The sequence below is a fragment of the Hippocampus bargibanti genome, linkage group LG11 (assembly GCF_051943395.1).
Source record: "Hippocampus bargibanti isolate YZ-2025 linkage group LG11, ASM5194339v1, whole genome shotgun sequence".
Lineage (NCBI taxonomy): Eukaryota > Metazoa > Chordata > Actinopteri > Syngnathiformes > Syngnathidae > Hippocampus > Hippocampus bargibanti.
This window is the reverse complement of record NC_142744.1, coordinates 16,697,536-16,718,701: the sequence shown is the minus strand read 5'-3', so window position 1 is coordinate 16,718,701 and position 21,166 is coordinate 16,697,536. Positions and strand designations below refer to the sequence as shown.

The window sequence follows — 21,166 nt, the reverse complement described above, 5'->3', positions numbered from 1 at the left end:
GCAGGTGAGGCTGTGCTTCACCTGTCATCATGGAAATATCAAATGAAAAAAATAAATTAAACAGTTATATGTATTTAGTGATTTGTACTTTAAAGTTCTTGTCCATTTAACTTCACCGTTTTAGGATTTTTTTCAAAATCGCTGAATTTTCACATTTACCGTTCAAATACTAAGTAGAGACGAGCGGTGAGGCAGCAGCCGGCTGAGCCTCAACATGGATTGCGCAATCACTATGCTTACTGTGCTGGCTTGCTCTGCAGTGAGACCGCATTGCTGTCCTTCTGCATATTGCTATTAAAGCGTTCAAACACGTTTAGTATATGAACTAAATTTCTACAGTTTAGCTGCTGTATATAATGTAGAGTCATTGTACATTATAAACACTGTACTACAGTGTTTATTTTGTTTTATTCTTATCAAAACGCTGTGCGTAGGTGAGGCAAACAGTTCTCCCGCCTCATGACAGGCAGGGGGCGCTTGTGATTCCAGAGATACTTCTTACTCCACGTCTGCAGAATAATAGAATTAGAGACAGACAGCTACAGTAAACAGTTAGCAAGTAAAGTGCAACCCTGCAGTCATTTTTTCGTGTTGCTTGGCCTCACTTCCAGAATGGAGGATTACATATCTTAATTGAAAGAATTTTCTAAACTGGACTTTCAATCGAAGCAGGAGGTAATAATTAAAGGAAGACCAACACCGGAGCTAAAAGGTTTGCTTCAGACAACGGGACACAATAATCGCTCTTTTCAGGCGGACTGGTACACACGAAAAGGCTGGCTGTGTGGATGTCCAGCAAGAAACCGCCTTTTCTGCTTTTCCTGCCTTCTGTTCTCAATTTGTGACAATGTCTGGACTCAAATGGGATATTGTGACCTGAAAATTTTACAACGGAGCCTCATCAAAAATGAGCGAAGACTCAACATCAGCATCCACAATGCTAAGGTAAAGGAGAACCGGGAGATTTTAAAAGATCTCATCAATGCCACCTGCTTCCTTGCCAAACAACAGCTGGAATTTCGTGGAAACGATGAAAGTAAAGGCTCTGCTAATCGTGGCAACTATGTTGAACTATTACATGCTTTCGCTGAGAAAGATGACAGGCTAGCGAGTAATTTTGGGACATCCACTGTATTTTCTAGCCTGTGAAACAGAATACAGAATGATTTAATTGAAGCAGTTGGTGATGTCATTAGAAATGACATTAAAAAGGAGATCGGTGCAGCCCCATGTGTTGCTGTAGAAGTAGACGAGATTGTCATTCTCAGCACTGAAAACATACAGTCGGAACCGGACTGATCAAGGACGACTTTCTTCACTGGCAGTGATCTCCGTTGAGACAGAGAGACTTTTAAAACTGAAGAAAGATAAGGAAGGCTTCTACAAAGAAGTTATCGATGCCTTTCTTCAGAAGGAGCGGCACATGGACTTCATTTAAAAGTAAAGGTAACACGATAAAAACGTTTTTTTAATTATTTTTTTCTATGCTACAGTTTGTATATATAAAGAATGCTGATATGAAATTTTTACAAAATACGTTAACTGTTGCCAATAAAATGGTGAATAAACTACTCTGTAGAGTTCATATGTTTGTAAATCTGACTATGATGACGTCAGTGTCTCACCAGTCATGAACCTCACCGCACGTCACTGCAAGAAAGCATATTCTCCGAATCTGAAGCCATTGTTTGGATTCTCCAGCAATGCAAGACGTCTTGGCGTGACGTCACAAACTGGGGGGGGGGGGGGGGGGCTTTCTGAAAATGCCCAATTCGCAGGTTAATTTTTTTGCAGATTTTGGACACTGTAAGTCATTTTTATTGGTGTTTTTCATTTAAATAAAAATATCATACTGCGTGTTTACAAAGTGTATACCTCAAACATAGACTTGGATACATTTTGATGAAAAACGGTTTGATTAAGTAAAAATAGCCAGACCGAGAACAATAAGCACTTGCCAAATACAAGGATCAAATAATATCCGAGAATAACATAACATTAATCGTGGTGGGATCAAACGGGTGTAAACTAGTAACCAATACAGGATGGAACAATATACTCACAAACATGAATAAACAACAATGCGAAGGGCGACGAGAAGCACGAACGAGAATGCTATGGACAAGGCACATGAGCAAAGTAGTGGTCAAGATAGTCCGACAAGACAGGCATGTCGTTCATGGCTTAAGTTGACACCATGAGATTGCCTTGACCAGGTGCAGGTGTGGCGCTGGAAAGTGAGGTGTTTCAGCTAGTTGGTCAACTCGTCTTAAGGACTAAAAAGGAAATCATGTTTTTTTCTAAAATAGAAAAAAGACAAAAACAACTGTCATCTGTTGCCGAGTTCCTTCTATTTACACAACTCATGCTACTGCTAAAAATAAAAATAAACCCCTGACTATGTTGTATTTTTCAAATGTTGCTTTCAAATGTTGTAAAAATGTTGAGTTACCTTGATCCAAGCAAATCTTGGTCCGACCAACTATGACTAATAAAGCACGCCTGGAACAAATGGTTCACAGTGAGTGTGACATATTTCATTTAAATGTTTTCACTTATTTTGTCATATTAGTAAATAAATAGTCAAGCAATGAATCAATCAAACAACCAATCAAGCGCTGGTTTCCCAACCCCTTAAACGCCGGCAGGACACCTGCCTTAATTGGACCACCTTTCCGAAGGTTTCCTTCAAAGGCAATGTCTTCATCCTTAATGAGAGCCGCCATTGACGAGCGCATCCGCATGTCGGGCTGTGCTCAAATGAGAGTCTCCTCTCCCCACATGATGCCGGTGATTGCCACGCTGTGACCAATTCCAGCATTTTAATTAAGCATATTTATTGGCTTGGCGGTCACCGGGTCAGCGTAAACAAGCCACGTGCCGATTGCCGGGTGCCGAAATTGACGCGAATGGACGACCAGAAAAGAAAAAAAAGTGGGAATGCAAGTGCATGCCACAATTGCTGAAAAACATAAAAGAAAATAATATTCCATGCAACTGCTTCAGCTTTCCCACATGTTGATTGCTGATCTAGCAGTGACTGTAGCGATTTGTTTGCCAAAGACAAAGAACAAGGATGGATACCTCTCAGCATATTGTCCCGATCCACAAAATTGTTGCCAATTTGCAAGTTGCTGCAAGTTCAGCCTGACTTTTTAGTAAATACATGAGGTGACTTGAATGAATTTTTGACTGAGTTTTTGCGGAGTTTGCTCTTTCTCCCCGGGATGGTGTGGGTTTTCTCCGGGTCTTCCGGTTTCCTACTACATTCCAAAAACATCAATGGGAGGTTAATAGAAGACTCCAAAGTGTCCCTAGGTGTGAGAGATGATGGTTGTTTGGCGTGCAATTGACTGGCAACCAATTCAGGGTGTCTGAAGATGGCTGGGACAGCAACCCCCGTCACCCTCGTGCGGATAACGCGGTTCGGAAGATAAATGAATGAGTGAATCAATGAATGGATCAATGAATGAATCAACGAATGAATCAATGAATGACTCAATAAATGACTCAATGAATGAATGAGTTATTGCGAATGCAAATGCTTGTGCGTTCGTCTAAGCGTGCCCTGCGATTGGCTGGCAACTTGAAGACCGCTGGGATCGGCTCCAGCACACTCGCAATGCGCGTAAGGATAAGTACAACACATTACAGATGGATCAAAAAAAAAAATAATGTCTTTGTTTTCGTAAATCTGTTCTTTTTTAATCACACAAGTTATTCTCCTCTTTTCACCACGATAAAATTTAATGTACCGTATTTTTTGGTGTATAAGGTGAACCCAAACGCCATTATTTTCTTTCAAAGATGACCCTGTGCCTTATACGTAGGTGTGCTTTATCTGTGAAACAATATTATACAATAGGTCTCGCAACTTCTGTCAGCAGCCACCGACTCCATTTCCCCCAGTCAAAGAAGTAGTGCATAACCCCAGGGTCCACTGTAGCGCATTATAATGTGGTGTGCCTTATATTTTGAAAACTATTCATATATTGTATTTGGAAAACCTTTGTCATTCATTGAAGGTGCACCTTATACTCCGGTGCACCTTACATATGTAAACATTTTGAAAATACACCATTCAGTGGGGGTGCGTCTCATACTCCTGTGCAGCTTATACACCAGAAAATACCGTACTTTTCATCCTTTTTTCCCAACATAAGATACATTTTTCAGAATTTCAAAACATTCCACCCCTCAAACCTCCCCAATCCCCTCAGTCCCTAACGTAAAGCAAAGCTCTCCGTGTTTGTCCCTAAGCGTCCTTCAGTTTGTTTTCTGGAGATATCTTGATCTGCCTCATGTGACAGCTCTTCACGTGTTTGAAAGTTACATACGTATTTCCCCTCCTCCCCTCTAATATGACAACTTGTTTTCGTTTTCGTCATCCCGGACTACTTTAGAGACTGTCTCCGTTTTTCAAAATGTTGCACGCCTAAAAAAAAAAACAATAAAGGAAAAATGAACAAAAAGGAGAGAAAAGGGGACACTTGTGAGGAGCTGTCATTAATATTTAAGCTCTTTTTTTTAATCATCAAAAGTGTGCATTACCGTGAACGGGGACACAAACAGCCTCAGATGGCGAGTGATGTGTCACCGCTATGGCATTTCTTGTTGTAGAGGTGCGTCACAATTAGACAGCATGACAGACCTTGCCATCCTGAGAGGATTTTCTCCCACTCAGCGCGCTCGCAAATGCGAGTTTGTGTGTGTTTGTCTTTGTGGCGGTCTCTCCCAGGGTCTACTATGTGCACGCAAGCACGTTGTCTGCGAGGAGACATGTCAAAAAAACTCCCAGAAGCCTTTGAGCCCAGTTCTTTTTCCTGTGTGACACCACCGGGGAAAGTTAAATCCAAACAAAGAGGAGACGCTCGCCGCGCTGCGCCCCAATCCGTCGGCGCATCTCTTGTGCAAACATGTTGTCTTTACTTTCCGTCTCGACTTCTCTAACAATTGTGAGAAATCAACAACTAAAACGGGTTTGCGCTTCTCAGGAAAACAACCGCCGGTCTGGAAATTAATTCGTAAACCCACCCATGACAACAACTAAGTTCTACCCTGAAATTCGGACTTTGACCCTCCGAATTGAGGCAAACATGCTTGGACTAGAAAGTATTCACTCGATTCCCTTCTGACTTCCAACAGTGGAGTGATGTAACTCTAGAGTTACGAAAGGGGGTGCCGAATGATGCCCACTCTCGGTCAATTAACTCATTTACTGCCATTCCCGAATTCATTCGGGTTTTGTTTTTGTTTTTTTATTGCGGGGGTGCTGATAAAGCGCTGGTCAGACTTCTGGGAATGTTTTTCTCCTCCCACGAGGGAACAGCATTTGCCCCATTTCAAGTTCAGATAACTCCAGACTTATATAACCTGGGAATTAACTGTTATTTTCGGATGAAAGAAGACAGTCTAAGGTTTGTCTCACTGCATTGAATGTTTATGTAGTTCCAAAACGTCATATTCTGTGGGACCTGGAATTTAAATGAAGACAAAAACCCTGACACCGGAGTGGACACATTTTAGCACATATCTGGCAATGAATGAGTTAATAGCTCTGATTTGTTATTCAATTTGGTAGGAAGACACAAGCTTGAGTATTAGCTCTGGATCCTCCATATAGAAGGCGCACAACTGATCAGGAAGGTGCCGGAAGGTGCACTGTGTCGAGGTTGTCCATCTCGCATCTCTTTTCAAAGTGTGTCGCAGACTCAAGTGGTTAAATGTTAGAGTAATTGTGTTTTTGTTTCTGGGACTGACACGCGGAACCCCATGGACCCCAGCTCCCTACCAGTGACAGGCAGAGATCCTTCCCCCCTCACTCTGTCTAATTAGAGGATGTTGCCCTGGGCTCATGTCCCAGGAAGACCCATCCCCCACCCAAGATGGCTCCCCTAAGAAAGCCTTTAATTGGCTTCTTTAGTCATAGTCTTCATTTTGGCTGGAAAGGCATCTGTGTGTGTGTGTGTGTGTGTGTGTGTGTGTGTGTGTGTGTGTGTGTGTGTGTGTGTGTGTGTGTGTGTGTGTGTGTGTGTGTGTGTGTGTGTGTGTGTGTGCGTGTGTGTGTGTGTGCGTGCGTGTGTGCGTGCGCGCGCGTGTGTGTGTGTGTGTGTGTGTGTGTGTGTGTGTGTGTGTGTGTGTTGCCATCACCTCAAAATCCACTTTGTATGGCTCTCTTGTGTTTTCTCTTTTCTTCTTTTCCTTCCCCTCGCCGGCCCTCTCACTGATGCCTCCCCTCCCCTCACCTGTCTCCCACCTTCCCCTCACTTAATGAGACCCCATAATAACACAGCAGTTGTGCACTTGTTTTGCTACCTCAGTCAAACAGCGGGATCACCGCACGGCCCGATGGGAGCGCCATTCGATTGTCTGCTAAGACGAGCTAATGACAATCATTCACAACAACAAAGCGGACGCTCATACACCCAAAAAAAGGTGGTCTGTCATCTCCGGTTGCCCTCTAGGGAACATATAGTTGTTTGCACCATTTCCAACACGGGCGTTGTTATACCCGAGTATTCCGTGGGAATATGACAAAAAGAATCCATGGAGATCCATGGTTGTTATCGGCTGTTACTGTACCACCACGACTCCCCCGGGCATTTCTCCTCAAACAAGACAGTCTGTTGCCAAGGAAACCAGGCAGGTTGTGGCGCAACGCGGGTGTTTTGGGCAGGTCATCCCTCCCCGCGGCCCGATAAGTGATGACTATGGAGAATGCCAACTGCCCCGCTATTTTTTTTTTTTTATTGTGTTCTTCGCCGTCCTAAGTTGGCCGGCGCTAAGCCTGGCCTGAGGTCAAAGACACGGACGGTTTACTGTGGGGAATGCTCAGAGTCGATACTGGACCGAGTTCAACATGCCATTAAAGATCTAGCCCGGGTACAATGCCCTTGTTTTCTTTTTTTAAACGCAACAAAAGGAAAAGTTTTGCACACAGATGCAGTGCAGCACAGTCACGTCGATGAGAAACAAAAAAGTACATTGGATGTGACGAATGTCATGTTAGCTCAGTTGCTGTACGAATGTAGCATCCAAAATGGAAACATAACAAGAGTGCCTTTCTATGATGTCCTCTCCAGACAAAATAAAATGCAATGTATGCCACGAAACAATTCTTCTGACCTTTTGTATCTAGAGCAGAGGGGTCGAAATGCGGCCCGTGGCAACTGGCCTGAAGCCTCAATCATAAAATCAATAGCGTCTAGTCCGCATGTAGAATTAATACATCAGAACAATAGCGCTGTTACCTATGTGTGCTACGTGCTGCAATCTAAAGGCTCAATTAGGAACAGCAACTACCAACTGCTGTCAGGCTTCTTATTTCTTCTTATCAGGCTTATCACACATGAAAAAAAAACTGGACTCTTACATTGTAAATAGTACAGCCACCTTATGTTGACTCAATATAGTAACATATCAAATATGCTTTTTTTATATTTGCACCGTGTACAGTTCTTTTTATGAAACATTTTTGCACGGTTATACATTTCCGACTTCTGACATTTCTTCTTCTTCTATTCTTTTCAGCTTTTCCCTCCAGGAGTCGCCACAGCGAATCATTGTCCTCAATCTATCCCGGTTTTGTGCATCCTCTTCTCTCACACCAGCTACCTTCATGTCCTCTTTGACCACATCTATAAACCTCCTCTTTGGTATTCCTCTCGGTCTCCTGCCTGGCAGTTCAAGGCTCAGCATCCTTCTCCCGATATAGTCGCTCTCTCTCCTCTGGACATGTCCAAACCATCTCAGTCTGGCCTCTCTGACTTTCTCTCCAAAGCCTCTAATATGTGTTGTCCTTCTAATGTACTCATCATTCCTGATCCTATCCAACCCCTGGTCACTCCCAAAGAAAACCTCAACATCTTCAGCTCTGCTACTCTGCTTCCTGTCTTTTCTTCAGTGGCACTGTCTCCAGTCCAAAGATCATGGCTGGTCTCACCACCGTTTTATACAATTTTCCTTTCATCCTAGCTCAAACCCTCCTATCACACATCACACCTGACATTTTTCTCCAGCCGCTCCAGCCTGCCTGGACACGCTTCTTCACCTCTTTTCCACACTCTCCATTGCTCTGGACAGTTGACCCCAAGTACTTAAAATCGTCCACCTTCTTTATCTCTTCTCCCTGTAGCATCACTCTCATTCACACACATATATTCCGTCTTGCTGCGACTGATCTTCATTCCTCTCCTTTCCAGGGCATATCTCCACACCTCTAGTTTTTCCGCCACCTGTTCCCTGTTCTCGCAACAGATCACAATCGATGAGAAGGTTTCTTCAGCCGTCATCTGTACAAAAGTGAAGGTTTCGGACGTTTCGCCTCCTATCCAAGAGGCTTCGTCAGCGAACTAAAGTCTGACTGGTCGTATCGGCCCCATTTATATATCCCTCATGTTCAGACATGGTGGCGCCGGACACAGCTATGATAGGTCCCTACTCTCAGGTTGGGGGGGGGGGGCAGAGGACCCCTCCCTGTGGCCCCACTGATTGTTCCTACATTCCTGACTAACGACTGGCCTATTACCCCCACTCCCCCCGGTATCACCTTATCAGCATAACGACCCTCATCAGCATTGCGAAAGTTTCCTAACCTGTTTTGCCTAAGCAGGCTATTGTATGAACGATCCAAATTGAACCTCACCCCACGAGACCGGTTTAATGAAGTTTTTTGTTGTTTTATAATAATCGCTTCTTTTACCCCCCTTTCAAACCATCTATGTTCTTTCGCTAAGATTTTAACCTCATTGTCGTCAAATGAGTGGTTGCTAGCTTTTAGGTGCAAATGTACTGCCGATTGAGGTCCACTTATATTATCCCTGCGATGTTGATAAAGTCTTTTTTTGAGAATTTGTTGAGTCTCCCCAATGTACTGCTCTTTACAATTTTCATTCTTACAATGTATGGAATAAACTCCATTACTTTGTTTTTCGTTTGGTAGCCTATCTTTTGGATGCACTAGTTTTTGCCTTAACGTGTTTATCGGTTTGAAATAAGTAGGAATTTTATGTTGCCAAAGGACTCTTTGTAATTTTTCAGAAACTCCTGCAATGTACGGTACTGCTACTCCTCTCCTTTTTGTATCTTGAGAATTATTGGTTTCATTCGCTATTCTTTCTTTCTGACATTTGTTGAATGACCACTGAGGGTACCCACAGTTAGTGAGTGCTCTCCTGATATATTTTGACTCCTTTTCTCTACCTTCAGTGCTAGTTGGTATTACTTTAGCCCTATGCTGGAGGGTTCTGATAACTCCTAGTTTATGTTGTAAAGGGTGGTTAGAGTCAAAAAGTAAGTATTGGTCAGTGTGCGTAGCCTTCCTAAAGACTTCTGTTTTTAGCGCTCTGTCCTCTTTTATAATTACTTTATCCAATCCAAGAAGGCTTGTTGGTTCTCTTGAATGTCCTCACGAGTAAATTTAATGTTGAAGTCTACAGAGTTGAGGTGATCTGTGAAGGATTGAATTTCTTGTTTCTTAATTATGACAAAGGTATCGTCCACATATCTAAACCAGTGTCTAGGTTTTGTCCCTGGGAAGGATGTGAGGGCCTGTTTCTCCATCTCTTCCATGTAAAGATTAACCACTATGGGTGAAACTGGTGAGCCCATAGCACAACCATGAATTTGTTTATAAAATTTTTCCCGAAATTGAAAATACGTAGTATTAAGGCAGATTTCTAATAATTGGTAGATGTGATCCGGTTTAAGTTTGGTTCTTTCATGCAGAGAAACATCCGCCAGCAGCCTCGTCCTCACCACTGAGACTGCTGCTGGGGTTGGGACAGATGTAAAGAGAGAAGTCACATCGTATGATGCCAAAGTTTCCTCAGGTTCCAATATGAGGTCTTTGATCCTCTCTACAAACCCTGTGGTGTTCTCTACGTGATATTCTGTGTTACCAACCAACGGAGCTAAAATAGTTTTAAATATTTGGCTACATTGTATGTAGAGGAGTCAATGCTACAAACAATGGGTCTGAGGGGGAACCCTTCTTTATGTATTTTTGGCAGGCCATAGATACATGGCGTGGCCTCTCCCGGGTATAATCTAAAATACATCTGTTTGTCTATATGTTTTCCTTTCTCTAACTTTTGGAGACAGTCAATCATTTCTTTCTTGTATCTATTGGAAGCGTCCCTTTTTAGTTGCTCATACGTGTTAGAATCACTGATTCACCTATTTATTTTGTCTTCATAATCCAATGTGTTGAGAAGCACTGTGCATCTGCCCTTGTCTGCTGGCAAAATAGTAATATTTTTGTCTTTTTGTAGAGTAGTTAACGCCTTTCTCTCTTCTAATGTTATGTTGGACGGAGGAAGTTTGGCACTACTGAGAAGAGCTGATATTTTAATGCGTAGATCATCTGCCTCTGCATAGGAAAGTTTGTTATTTTTAATAGCCGATTCAGTAGCTGTGATATAATCTATTGTAGGTATAGATTTAGGAGTCACTGAGAAATTTAAACCTTTGGTATGTACCGCCTTTTCTGTCTCTGAGAGATCTCTGTCTGACAAATTTTTGATCCAATTCTCCCTAGCAAACTGTTCATTCCTAATTTTTCGCGTGTTTACCAGTAGCTGAGATTGTTTCAGTACAAGTAATTTTTGAAATTTACCCTTTTGTCTCTCTTTGGTTTTGCTGTGGTGCCTCATATAACCGGATTTAGTAAATTCACACACTTCCTGATAGATTTTGTGGGTAAGATTAGTTTGTAATCGCTGATAATAAGTTTCTATTTCTGACTGTTTGTTTTTTATCTCTATGTTAAGTCTCCTAATTCGCAAATTTAGAATTTAATAGGCCAGTCGTTAGTCAGGAATGTAGGAACAATCAGTGGGGCCACAGGGAGGGGTCCTCTGCCCCCCCCCAACCTGAGAGTAGGGACCTATCATAGCTGTGTCCGGCGCCACCATGTCTGAACATTAGGGATATATAAATGGGGCCGATACGACCAGTCAGACTTTAGTTCGCTGACGAAGCCTCTTGGATAGGAGGCGAAACGTCCGAACCCTTCACTTTTGTACAGATGACGGCTGAAGAAACCTTCTCATCGATGGACCACTCCTGTACGACTGAGAGCTTACACAGACGAACAGATCACAATGTCATCTGCAAACATCATGGTTCAAGGAGGTTCTTGTCTAACATCGTCTGTCAGCCTGTCCATCACCATAGCAAATAAGAAGGGGCTCACATTTCTATTATGCTGAAAATACTTTGTTTTTATCTTTTCACCTCCCTCTTTCAAATTTGCTGCTGTAGATTACAAATTTCCCCATTGTGGGATTGTTAAAGGCTTTGGATTGGATTGGCTGTACCGTATTTTCCGCACTATAAGGCGCACCTAAAACCCTTCGATTTTTTTCAAAAGCTGACCATGCGCCTTATAATCCGGTGCGGCGTATATATGGATCAATATTGAGCCGCGACAGGTCTTGTGACTACGGTGAGCAGCCGAGATTCCATTTCCCCCTGTAGAAGAAGTAGTGTGCGGTGCATGCTGGGATATATACAACGCGGCGTCAACAGAGCAGTCAAAACTGACTGCTAACTGATAACTGCGTGCGAGCGATGGATGCAGAAGGCGAACACATGTTTTATATATATATATATATATATATATATATATATATATATATATATATATATATATATATATATATATATATATATATATGCATTATAAGGTGCACCTTCAATTAACGACTTATATGACAACTTTTTCCATATACACGGCACACCGGATTATAAAGCGCTACAGTAGAGGCTGGAGTTACGTTATGCATTCGGTGCTAGACGCTGCTTCGACGGTGCAGCGCTGAACGGTATGTCAACAAAACAGTTACAGAGGTCAGTCAAACTTATTAATAGATTACAAATCTATTATATATATATATATATATATATATATATATATATATATATATATATATATATATATATATATATATATATATATATATATATATATATATATATATATATATATATATGTTCGTCTCACAGTGGAGAAATTTAGCCACTGCTCACCCACGGAAAAACTTATCCTGTGACTGAAAAGTGACCTTGAGAGTTTTGAAAGGCGCTTATAAATGACATTTATTCTTATTCTTATTATTCTTATTATTCTTATTATTCTTATTATTATTATTATTATTATTATTATTAATAATAATAATAATAATAATAATAATAATAATAATAAGTTATGAAAGGAAACGAAAGAAAGAAGTCGAAAAACAAAACATGACATGACATGATGCAGTTCGAGATGCAAATGCCCCCATTGTGGGACGAATAAAGGTTTTCTGATTCTGATGAAAGAGGAGAGGATCAAAGCATCCATGTCAGCAGTGGATCAGGGGCGTCATGATGGAATGTGCATGTCTACTACAAGCTAAATGTGGAAAGCAAACATGCAGCTGTAGCATCCATTGACGGAATGATTTCTGATTCTTATTCAAATTTGTATATGAGTAATTGACTGAATGAGCCCCCAATTTTCTAAAATGGTGATTTTCTACCTGTTTATTTTTTTCTGAAATGGCGACAATCAACAAAAGAACAAATCCTTCTCTTCAACTATTCCAGAAAAGTTAAATGAAGTGTTAAAAAAAGGAAGTTAAGTGAATATTAAATTTAAATTTCTAATGTCAATTACATTTTGATATGCGTGGTTCAAGTGAAGCAAAGCACATGCTTAAGACAGCTGAAATTAAAATTATATGTAAAGAACGTCCGCCACGGTTGACCCCTCTTATATTTTTAACACACCAAATTTGAGCCCCCTTTTAAAAACGTCCGGACACCTCTGATCTAGAGGAAGTAAAAACGGTCTTCCGGCAATTTTTGTCTGTTGACCATCAAAAGTATTTGAAGTGCAACCGAAACCCAATCACGGCCAACACAGCCACCAAAAGCCATCACGCCCCTCCCACTTTGCTCTACCACCACATTTCGGCATACGACAGCCCGTCAACAACAATTTAAGGCCGCACAACAACACAGTTGCCATGAAAAAAACTGGTTCAAGGACCCATTCATGTCAGTTGGGTATTGTATTTCGAAGCGTTCTAACGACAGGCTAAAGTGTGGCTTTGAAGTAACATGCTGCAAAAGAGCAAGGAAGAACACAGACTCGGGCTGCTTTGCAGGTATTAACATGATGTGAATCAAACATTGTTAGAGCCGTGATTAAGCCCGACATCTTCTCTCTCTGTGATGTCCTACAACAAGAGCTCGTGTCTAATGCGGCTCGCTGAGATAAAAGCGAGGAGAAAAGTCGGTCCGGGTCTTTCCTCTGCTGCGCTGATGCAAGCCGCTCACCTCGCTTGCCTCACCGGAGACCGGATGCTCTCAGCGGAGGCCGCGGCACCAGGCTACCATGTAAAGAGTGATCGTAAATCAACTCCCCGGCTGGCCGGCTTCTTCCTTCCAACTTTCTCCTTCCAGCCGCAGCCTTCAATTCCAAACGACTCGTTGCACCTGTTTGCATGCTGCAGGGTGTTCTCCCTCCTCCTCTTCTTGCCCTGGCGGAGATTGCTGTGGGTGATGAAATCACATGAAAGTAGGGGGTTGAACAGCAACACCCGCCCGGGGAATGCAGAGAACAAGAAGTTGGCACTGCCCATCTCGATGCCGTGGCGAAGCGCGTCAGTGATACAAGCAAAATGTCATTTCATCCTGACTGCTGTGTGTGTATGTGTGAGAGAGAGCAAACTTCCAGCAGGTGGTTGAAAGTGTGGAGGAGGAGATTAAGGTTTGCAGGGAACGGTTCGGCTTCCGGGGGAGTAAGACACCATCAAAGGAGGGCGTTGAGATGAGCGCTAAAAGGCTTAATGGAGGCCATCTAATCCTAAATTGCAGTCATTCTGGTTTGACACCATTAGTGACATCCTTCCTGGATATTTTTTTTGCTCCATTCTATTTTGCTGCCACGTGCTTGAACTCATGTTGAGCTCTCAGAGAAAAAAAAGTCAACGGTAGCTCTCCGCCACTCACGATTGCAACTCTGCCTAGTTGAGCGTCTGCCGAGATGACGGTATCGTTTTCATTTGCAGTCTTTCAACAACACCCGTCATCCCCCCCTCCCATATTTCCCTTTAGTCTACACGGTTGCCACTGAAGTCTTTTAACACCGTCCTTGAGAAAGCCCTCTGTGAGGGAACCAGTGAGGGAAAGGTAGGAATGCGATGTGTGCGCCCATGAGCTGGGATGTGCAGTAGTGATGGTGGTGGGGGTAGGAGCTGTTCCCCAGAGGGGTTATTTTCCCCTCTAATAGCTGTTACGAGCCCTACATTATATCCAAGGAGCTGTGTTCCTTTGGGGTCCGCGCACACGCAGACCCAGGTGCACGCGCAAATGTTCTGTCGGTTTCTCTCCCCTCCGCACACCAAACGGGCACACATACACGTGCAGCCTGAACCGCTTTGCTTTCCGTGTCAATATCCTGCCATTTGAAGTCACGTACTACGGGGGCTTCTGGGAGAAGTCGAGGAGTCAGGCTGCCGGGTAATAGGCCGCATTCATTAATAAGGTTGCCGCCTTCCTGTCCCTCCGCGGCAACACCAAGGATGTCTTCACGGGAGGGGCGGGGAAAAGGGAAGGCGGAAGGGGTATGCGGCTTGTGGGAGCGTCCCAAGGGGAGTTTCCTCCCAGACTCACTTAAAGGAGCTTTATTTCTGCAAGAAAGCAATCCCAGAAGTCAGTCCGGAGTCTTCTTTTTGAGAAAAATGAGTGAGGGAGGGGTTGGGCGGAAGGCGGGGGGATGGAGGGTCACTCTCCTTGCTCCCCCCATCAAAGTGCTTATTACCTCACCTGTCGGGGGTAATCGCCGCAGCTGAAGAGAAAGCCGTGGAGGTGTTTAAACGCTTCATCTGGAGGTAGACGGAAGGCTAAAGAGGGAGGGAAAGCGTTGCAACGGGGGTTAATCGTCACTCACCGGTGATGCCCAAAAGGGTTGTGGAATGACAGCGTGGAAGGGGGGTGATGCCCAATACCACCTCCAAAATAGTCACACCTTTTTCTTGCGATGAAATACATGCAGAAAGCATTATTAGTGCCCGAGCACCAGCCGGAAACGTCATTCTGAATCAAAGTGCTCAAAATCTCAGACATTTCTGCACATACACACATACAAAATCAAGTTTCAAGAATCAAAATGCAATTGGGTGGACCTCCCTCAGAAGCCACGGGAAAAAAATTAAACAGTAAGTTGGCCAGTCTGGGAAAAAATAATTGAGGACTAATATGAATACTCGACAGATGGGGGATGCTAATTTGTGACTTTTTTTTTTTACTTTTGCCGTTTGATATGAGTCAGGGACACGTGGCATCAAAGCTTGGTTCGGCTTAACCATGAAAACGAGGGTGCCGAGGTCCTGTCATTGTTTTTGTTAGCATTGTAGCAGTACTATTTTGTTGGTATTTGCTGCATTTTTCCAAAAAGTCACCATAACTCACTTTAATAGGTACACTTCCACAACTGCATCCCATACAAAAGCACATTTTTTTTACTCACTCACTGCCATTCACAAATTTATTCAGGAATTGAAAATATGACGTAGAGCACCATTCTGATTCCTGAATTATTTCGGTTTTGTGGTTTCTTGCTTGGATGCTAGGAAAGCGCTGGCCAGACCTATGCCAATGTTTTTTCCCTTCCTCAAGGGGGCACCATTTTCCTTTTTTCCATGTTAGTGTTTTGTTCCAGCTTTAGCTGTTGTTAAAGCCCCTATATACACCAATATGTATGTATTGCATTGTATTTTGGACAATGACATTTCAAGTTCATATAACTCCAGACCCATATAATTTAGGAAAGTCAGTTTTTTTTCTGATGAAAGAAGAGAGTCTAAGGTTTCTTACACTGCATTGAATGTTTATGTAGTCCTAGGAGTCCTGGAATTCGAGTGACAAAAACCCTAGCACTGGAGTGGACACATTTTTGCACATATCTGGCAGTGAATTAGTTAATTATGTCTCCAATGACAGGAGTGCTTCGTTTTGGTGGACAATGTAAAAAAAATTCTCATTTTGGGTACTACAAAAAAAACACAATTGTAATGTAACTCCACTGAGTATGATTTTAATACTGTTTCTAAACCTACTATGAATTCAATTGCACTTCAACATATTCACCACAACTCAGACAATTATTGAAATGACTTCTATCCGGCAACCAAGTATGACAAACATTTGTCAGTATGATGCAGTGCATTATAAATCAAAACTTATGATGATTGTTGTCTTTCTTTCAAAACATTATGTAGGCATCCCCAATAAAGCGGCCGGTGAGTGTGAATACTTGTGTACAATAATGATGAACCTACTTGTCAACTGTGTGTGTGTGCGTGTGCGTGTGTGCGTGTGTGTGTGTGTGTGTGTGTGTGTGTGTGTGTGTGTGTGTGTGTGTGTTAGACAGGTGTGTTTAAGTCCATGCCAGTCAACATGAGTCCAAGGCCGTGTTTTAAAGTGAGCGCAGCAAGTGGGGCATGTAGTTTGCATTAAAGGGATTAGCAGTCACTTCAAAAGATGACCTGGATTTTGCCCACCGGGGACACCAGTTACACACACCCTGGTCCAGGCTCCCTTTAGAGAACCTGGCACAGCTGCCCCACTACAGCCACTCTCCACTGATCCGCTGTGTGTGTGTGTGTGTGTGTGTGTGTGTGTGTGTGTGTGTGTGTGTGTGTGTGTGTGTGTGTGTGTGTGTGTGTGTGTGTGTGTGTGTGTGTGCACGCGTGTGCCGTGTTTTTGTCTTTTTACCCCTATCAGTGCAGATATTGATTAGATGGCAGCCCGGGTTAAATAAACAAGACTCCAAGGCCAATATTCCGTCCGTTGTGCCATTGCCTCGTTATGGATTTGTTTCCATGGCCACAGCCTTTGATTGGGATGTAATATTTTTCAGCATGGTGGTGGCGGTGGGTGGGTGGGGGTATCTGTCAGAGCTGTTGTGCTTTGGTGTCCGAAGCGGGTTTAGGCAAGCTTAATCTCGGCATCCAGAGGGTATCGATCTGCGAGCGCGCATGTCTGACTCAGGAAAGTTAATTGGAATGGGGATCATGAAAGCTTGATGGTGATGATGTTGAAATGTCAAGGTAATCGAAGCATGGCATGTCGCTGTAGACTGCGATATCTACAAAAAGATTGACATATTTGTGTTGCGTTTATGACTGCGTTTATGTATGCATGTTGTTTGTTCGTCAGCGCGCTCATAGGGGACAACAAGTACATGCGGGATTATCAGTGCTATTATGAGGAAAATTTAAATTATAGTTCTTGAGGTCAGCACTGAAATTAAAACACAAAATAACAACAATAAAACAAAGTGAAAACAGTCAACTAAAAGAATGTATGATATGTATGGTGGACACCAGGAAACAAGAACAGTCAGTGCCGACAGCATTTTGGACCAACTGGATACACTTCACCAAAAATTAATTTTCTAATCTAATCTATTTTTAGAGGCTTCTAGACCTCAGATTTGTTCATATTCTCAAAATGTTTCTCCAGTAACGTTTTTCTGATGTCAGTTAAAAAAGAAAAAAGTGACGTCGGTTGCCCTTTAAACTTGACAAATTGGTGTTGTTGTTCAATCCAGCTTCTTTCATTTTAGGCAGCTGGCTAAAATGAAACCTCTTCTTTCTCATGAGCGCCTTGAAACAGTAATTCATGCCTTTCTCACATCTCGGCTGGATTACCGCTTTATTTTGGAGTCAGCCAATCCTCCATGAAGCGTCTCCAGCTGGTCCAGAATGCTTCTGCTCGCCTCTTGACGAGTACTCGTAAGAGGGAGCACATAACTCCTACTCTACCATCCCTTCACTGGGTCCCTATACATTTTCTTCTTTTCTTCTTTTCAAGATCTTATTATTTGTCTTCAAATCTTTCCATGGCCTCACTCCTCCTTACCTCTTCGAGCTCATCCACGTCTCCACACCTTCCTGATGCCTCGGGTCTGCTGACCACACATTGCCACTAAACATTCGGCAAGCCCCCTCACTGCCCATCTTTAAAACCTGCCTCAAAACTCACTTGTACTCTTTGGCATTTGACTCAGGATGATTCTGACTTGATCTTGGTTTCACTCCCTGATGCTTTCTACCATCTTTGTGACCGCTATATTTCCTGTATAGCTGTCCATGTTAAGCGCTTTGTTACAGCTTCAGCTGTTGTTAAAAAATACAATATCACTTTGAGAAAGTCCAAGTTAAAGTTCACTATGAAATACACAAAACGAAAGATAATTTAATTTGGTGTATTTAAAAATAAAAAATGGAGAACAAAATTTGCTCGGCGCTAAAGCACAACACCAAATGCTATAAAGTAGTAGGGAGTGACTCGCAAATGAGTTAAAATGGTCAGCTTTTGCCTGACTGTGGATATGACTGCAGCTCTGTTTAATTGGGTACAGAAACAGCAGTAACCAGTAAACATGTTTCCTCATGTGTCCTTGCAGAACCACACGTTGACTCAGCACACCAGCTAACCTGCCGGCCCAGGCGACGTCCAAACGGAGAACGTGACGCAGAAAATACAGTCCAAGCGCCAATTATGGCCAGTGCAGCGTCCCACTCGCTGTCTCGCTTAACAGATTCCGCTGTGTGGCGAGGAAGCGACGAGATTGCGAGGAAGAGAGAGAAAAAAGTGAAAAACAAAAAAAGGGGAAAATAGACGCGTGCGCGTCAGATGACTTTGTGGGGGGCCACGAACTGACATTGGCCATTGTTTACTTCCAAAAAAAGTGCTTGTACAAAGACTTCATTTGTTGCTTAACTACAACTATCTTGCAATCTTATACAGTATTTGCCAATGTACAGTTTAACATGTTGGTCTGTAAAAATATGAAAAAAGGTATGTCAATCAGCTTCAAATGGGCTTCAAAAGGCAGAAAAGTGTTCATCAGCATGATGATCCGCGTCCCGCGTCAATCATGAGGGTAAGGAGGAAACATCTTAAAAAGCAAAGCGGGACATTATCCTGACATATGCAAACCCAGAGACTCACATTTGAGGAAGGTGAGGTCCTCTAGGCCGCGGTCGATTGCTGAACAAAGGCATGAAAAAAATTCCCACGTGGCTCCTAGAGCATGGGGAAGTCGCCCATTGGCCTAACTTGTACATTCTTATTCTTGATGTTTACTGCTCATTGAAGCCTGGAGATGACTGGATTTTTTTTATGTTTTCTTATCTTGAGGTTTTTGTTCAGCAATTCAATAAATTGAAATTCTGTGCTTCTGACAAGAAGAATAGTTTCATCCTGTATTGGGGATGTACTCTACTTCGACCCTGGCCCTCCTGGAGAGTGGCCAACATCGCCCCCTCCCCACCCCTGTATTCTTTGCAGTGTTTCATTGCCCCGTGCTGCAGCTAAATGTTTTGCATTCATTTAACCTGAGATGCACTTTTATATGAAACTTCAATGTTTTGACATTTTGACTCAAGAATTGTTCGCACGCCATTTACAGGAAATCCCCAGCTAAATATCCCTGCAGCAAGAGGACAGTTATTGCCAATGTTACTCAAAGGTATTGTACAAATATGGAGCTCTGTATTTCAACAGAGCTCTTTTTTTGTGTTGCACATGTGATGGAAATATTAAAAAGTATGAAGAAAATGTTTGTTTTTATTTATTAACAGGGTTAATCGAAATACAACACACACACACTATATATATATATATATGTGTGTGTGTGTGCGTGTGTACGTGTGTGCATGTGCGTGTGTATGTTTCTGTGTTGCTGATACAATGAAAGATGTTTATCCACAAATAGTTGAGATGCCTCTGTCCCTTATTTAAAACCACACACCGAGCATTTATTTTGCCACATAGTGGTGTTAGTAATGGGTGGAGTCAGTCACTGAGCTACTCACAAAAGGCTGGATCTGAAACACACTGCCCGCCGCTGTTATTTCTGCGATTAAAATTGCATTCACGTTAAAATAATAAAAACACAGTGTGTTGAATTGCTATTCTACACCAGTGGAAACCGCAATAATAAACATTTTTGTTGAATATATAACGCCTAAGCATTGTTATCTGTCATAAAAGTAGAACGCTTGATGGAGCTTTTGTACTACTTCTCATTAGATGTGGCATAAAAATCCTCAAACACAAAGGTGTCTTCTGTGTCCTGGAAAATGTGTAAAAACATCCACTGGTGTCCAATAATTTGTCCCTCGGGAGACATTAGTGAAAGGGACAGAAATGGTTTCCCATTTGAACATTATTTTTGACAGTTTGGGGTCCCTCAAGGTTGCTCACCATGCACATGGTCTATAAATATATGTACTTGCAATTAACCGATTAGACAAGACCTATGACAGCATGAATGCAATCATTAAAAAAAAACACTTTTTTTCTGATATTAAACTGCTTTATATTTTCCCGGCGCTCCCTTGTGTATCTGGCTAACGAACATCTGAGCTTTTTGAGGGAGGTCCGCGTTATTAATGACTCCATTACCCATCACCCTATGCGGTCCCATTTCACACAGACACACACCCTCATTTTCGCTCTATTTAGGGAACCGCCAAGACGGCAGGAGATCGAGAAACTGATTTGCAGAACGGGATGAAACAGACAACATCTGTCAGTCACCTCTGACGATTCATCAGAGGTGATCCTTCAATCACACTTTTTTTTTTACCAAAAGCTTGTCTCTTCTGAAGCTACAATGACAAATGATGTTTCTCTTTCACTCATCTGCCACTGTACAATAGGTACACCAGTGCAATTAAATGCTATCTAACACGAGAAAAAAAACATGAAAACTAGAGCCAAAGAATTATTTAAAAAAATAGAAAATAATGTATAAAATCAGGTCCTAGTCAAAAAAAAAAAAAAAGAATCTATTCATTCCACACACAAACATTTGAAGTGTTAGTTTGTTTTCATTTCAATGATTAAAACTGAAAACTTTTGTTTTTAATTGCTAACCCCAAAATTAGGAGACGATTTGCGACCCTGATATCCAAAGTCCGGCCCGGGGGACAAATGTCCTCAAATCAATAACGTCTGGCCCGCACGTAGAATTAATAAATTGGGCAGTAGCACTGTTACCCATGTGTGCTAAGTGATGGCATCTAGAGTCTCAATTATGAACAACAAATTAGTATACAGGCATGAGTCACTGACTGAATCCCCTTTTCCTTTCGGCTTT

At 42.4% G+C, this 21,166-nt stretch overlaps 1 protein-coding gene across 1 annotated transcript in view; it reads left to right on the top strand.

The window, feature by feature from the left end:
• The window catches only part of LOC148891807 (zinc finger protein 521-like), a 177,098-nt gene extending 157,472 nt beyond the window's left edge, over nucleotides 1–19,626 (top strand). Inside the window, exon 8 of the mRNA XM_089008424.1 lies at nucleotides 18,464–19,626. Coding sequence (XP_088864550.1) covers nucleotides 18,464–18,493 — 30 coding nt within the window. The 3' untranslated portion in view covers nucleotides 18,494–19,626. The remainder of the gene's footprint in view (nucleotides 1–18,463) is intronic.
• Nucleotides 19,627–21,166: the final 1,540 nt, after the last annotated feature.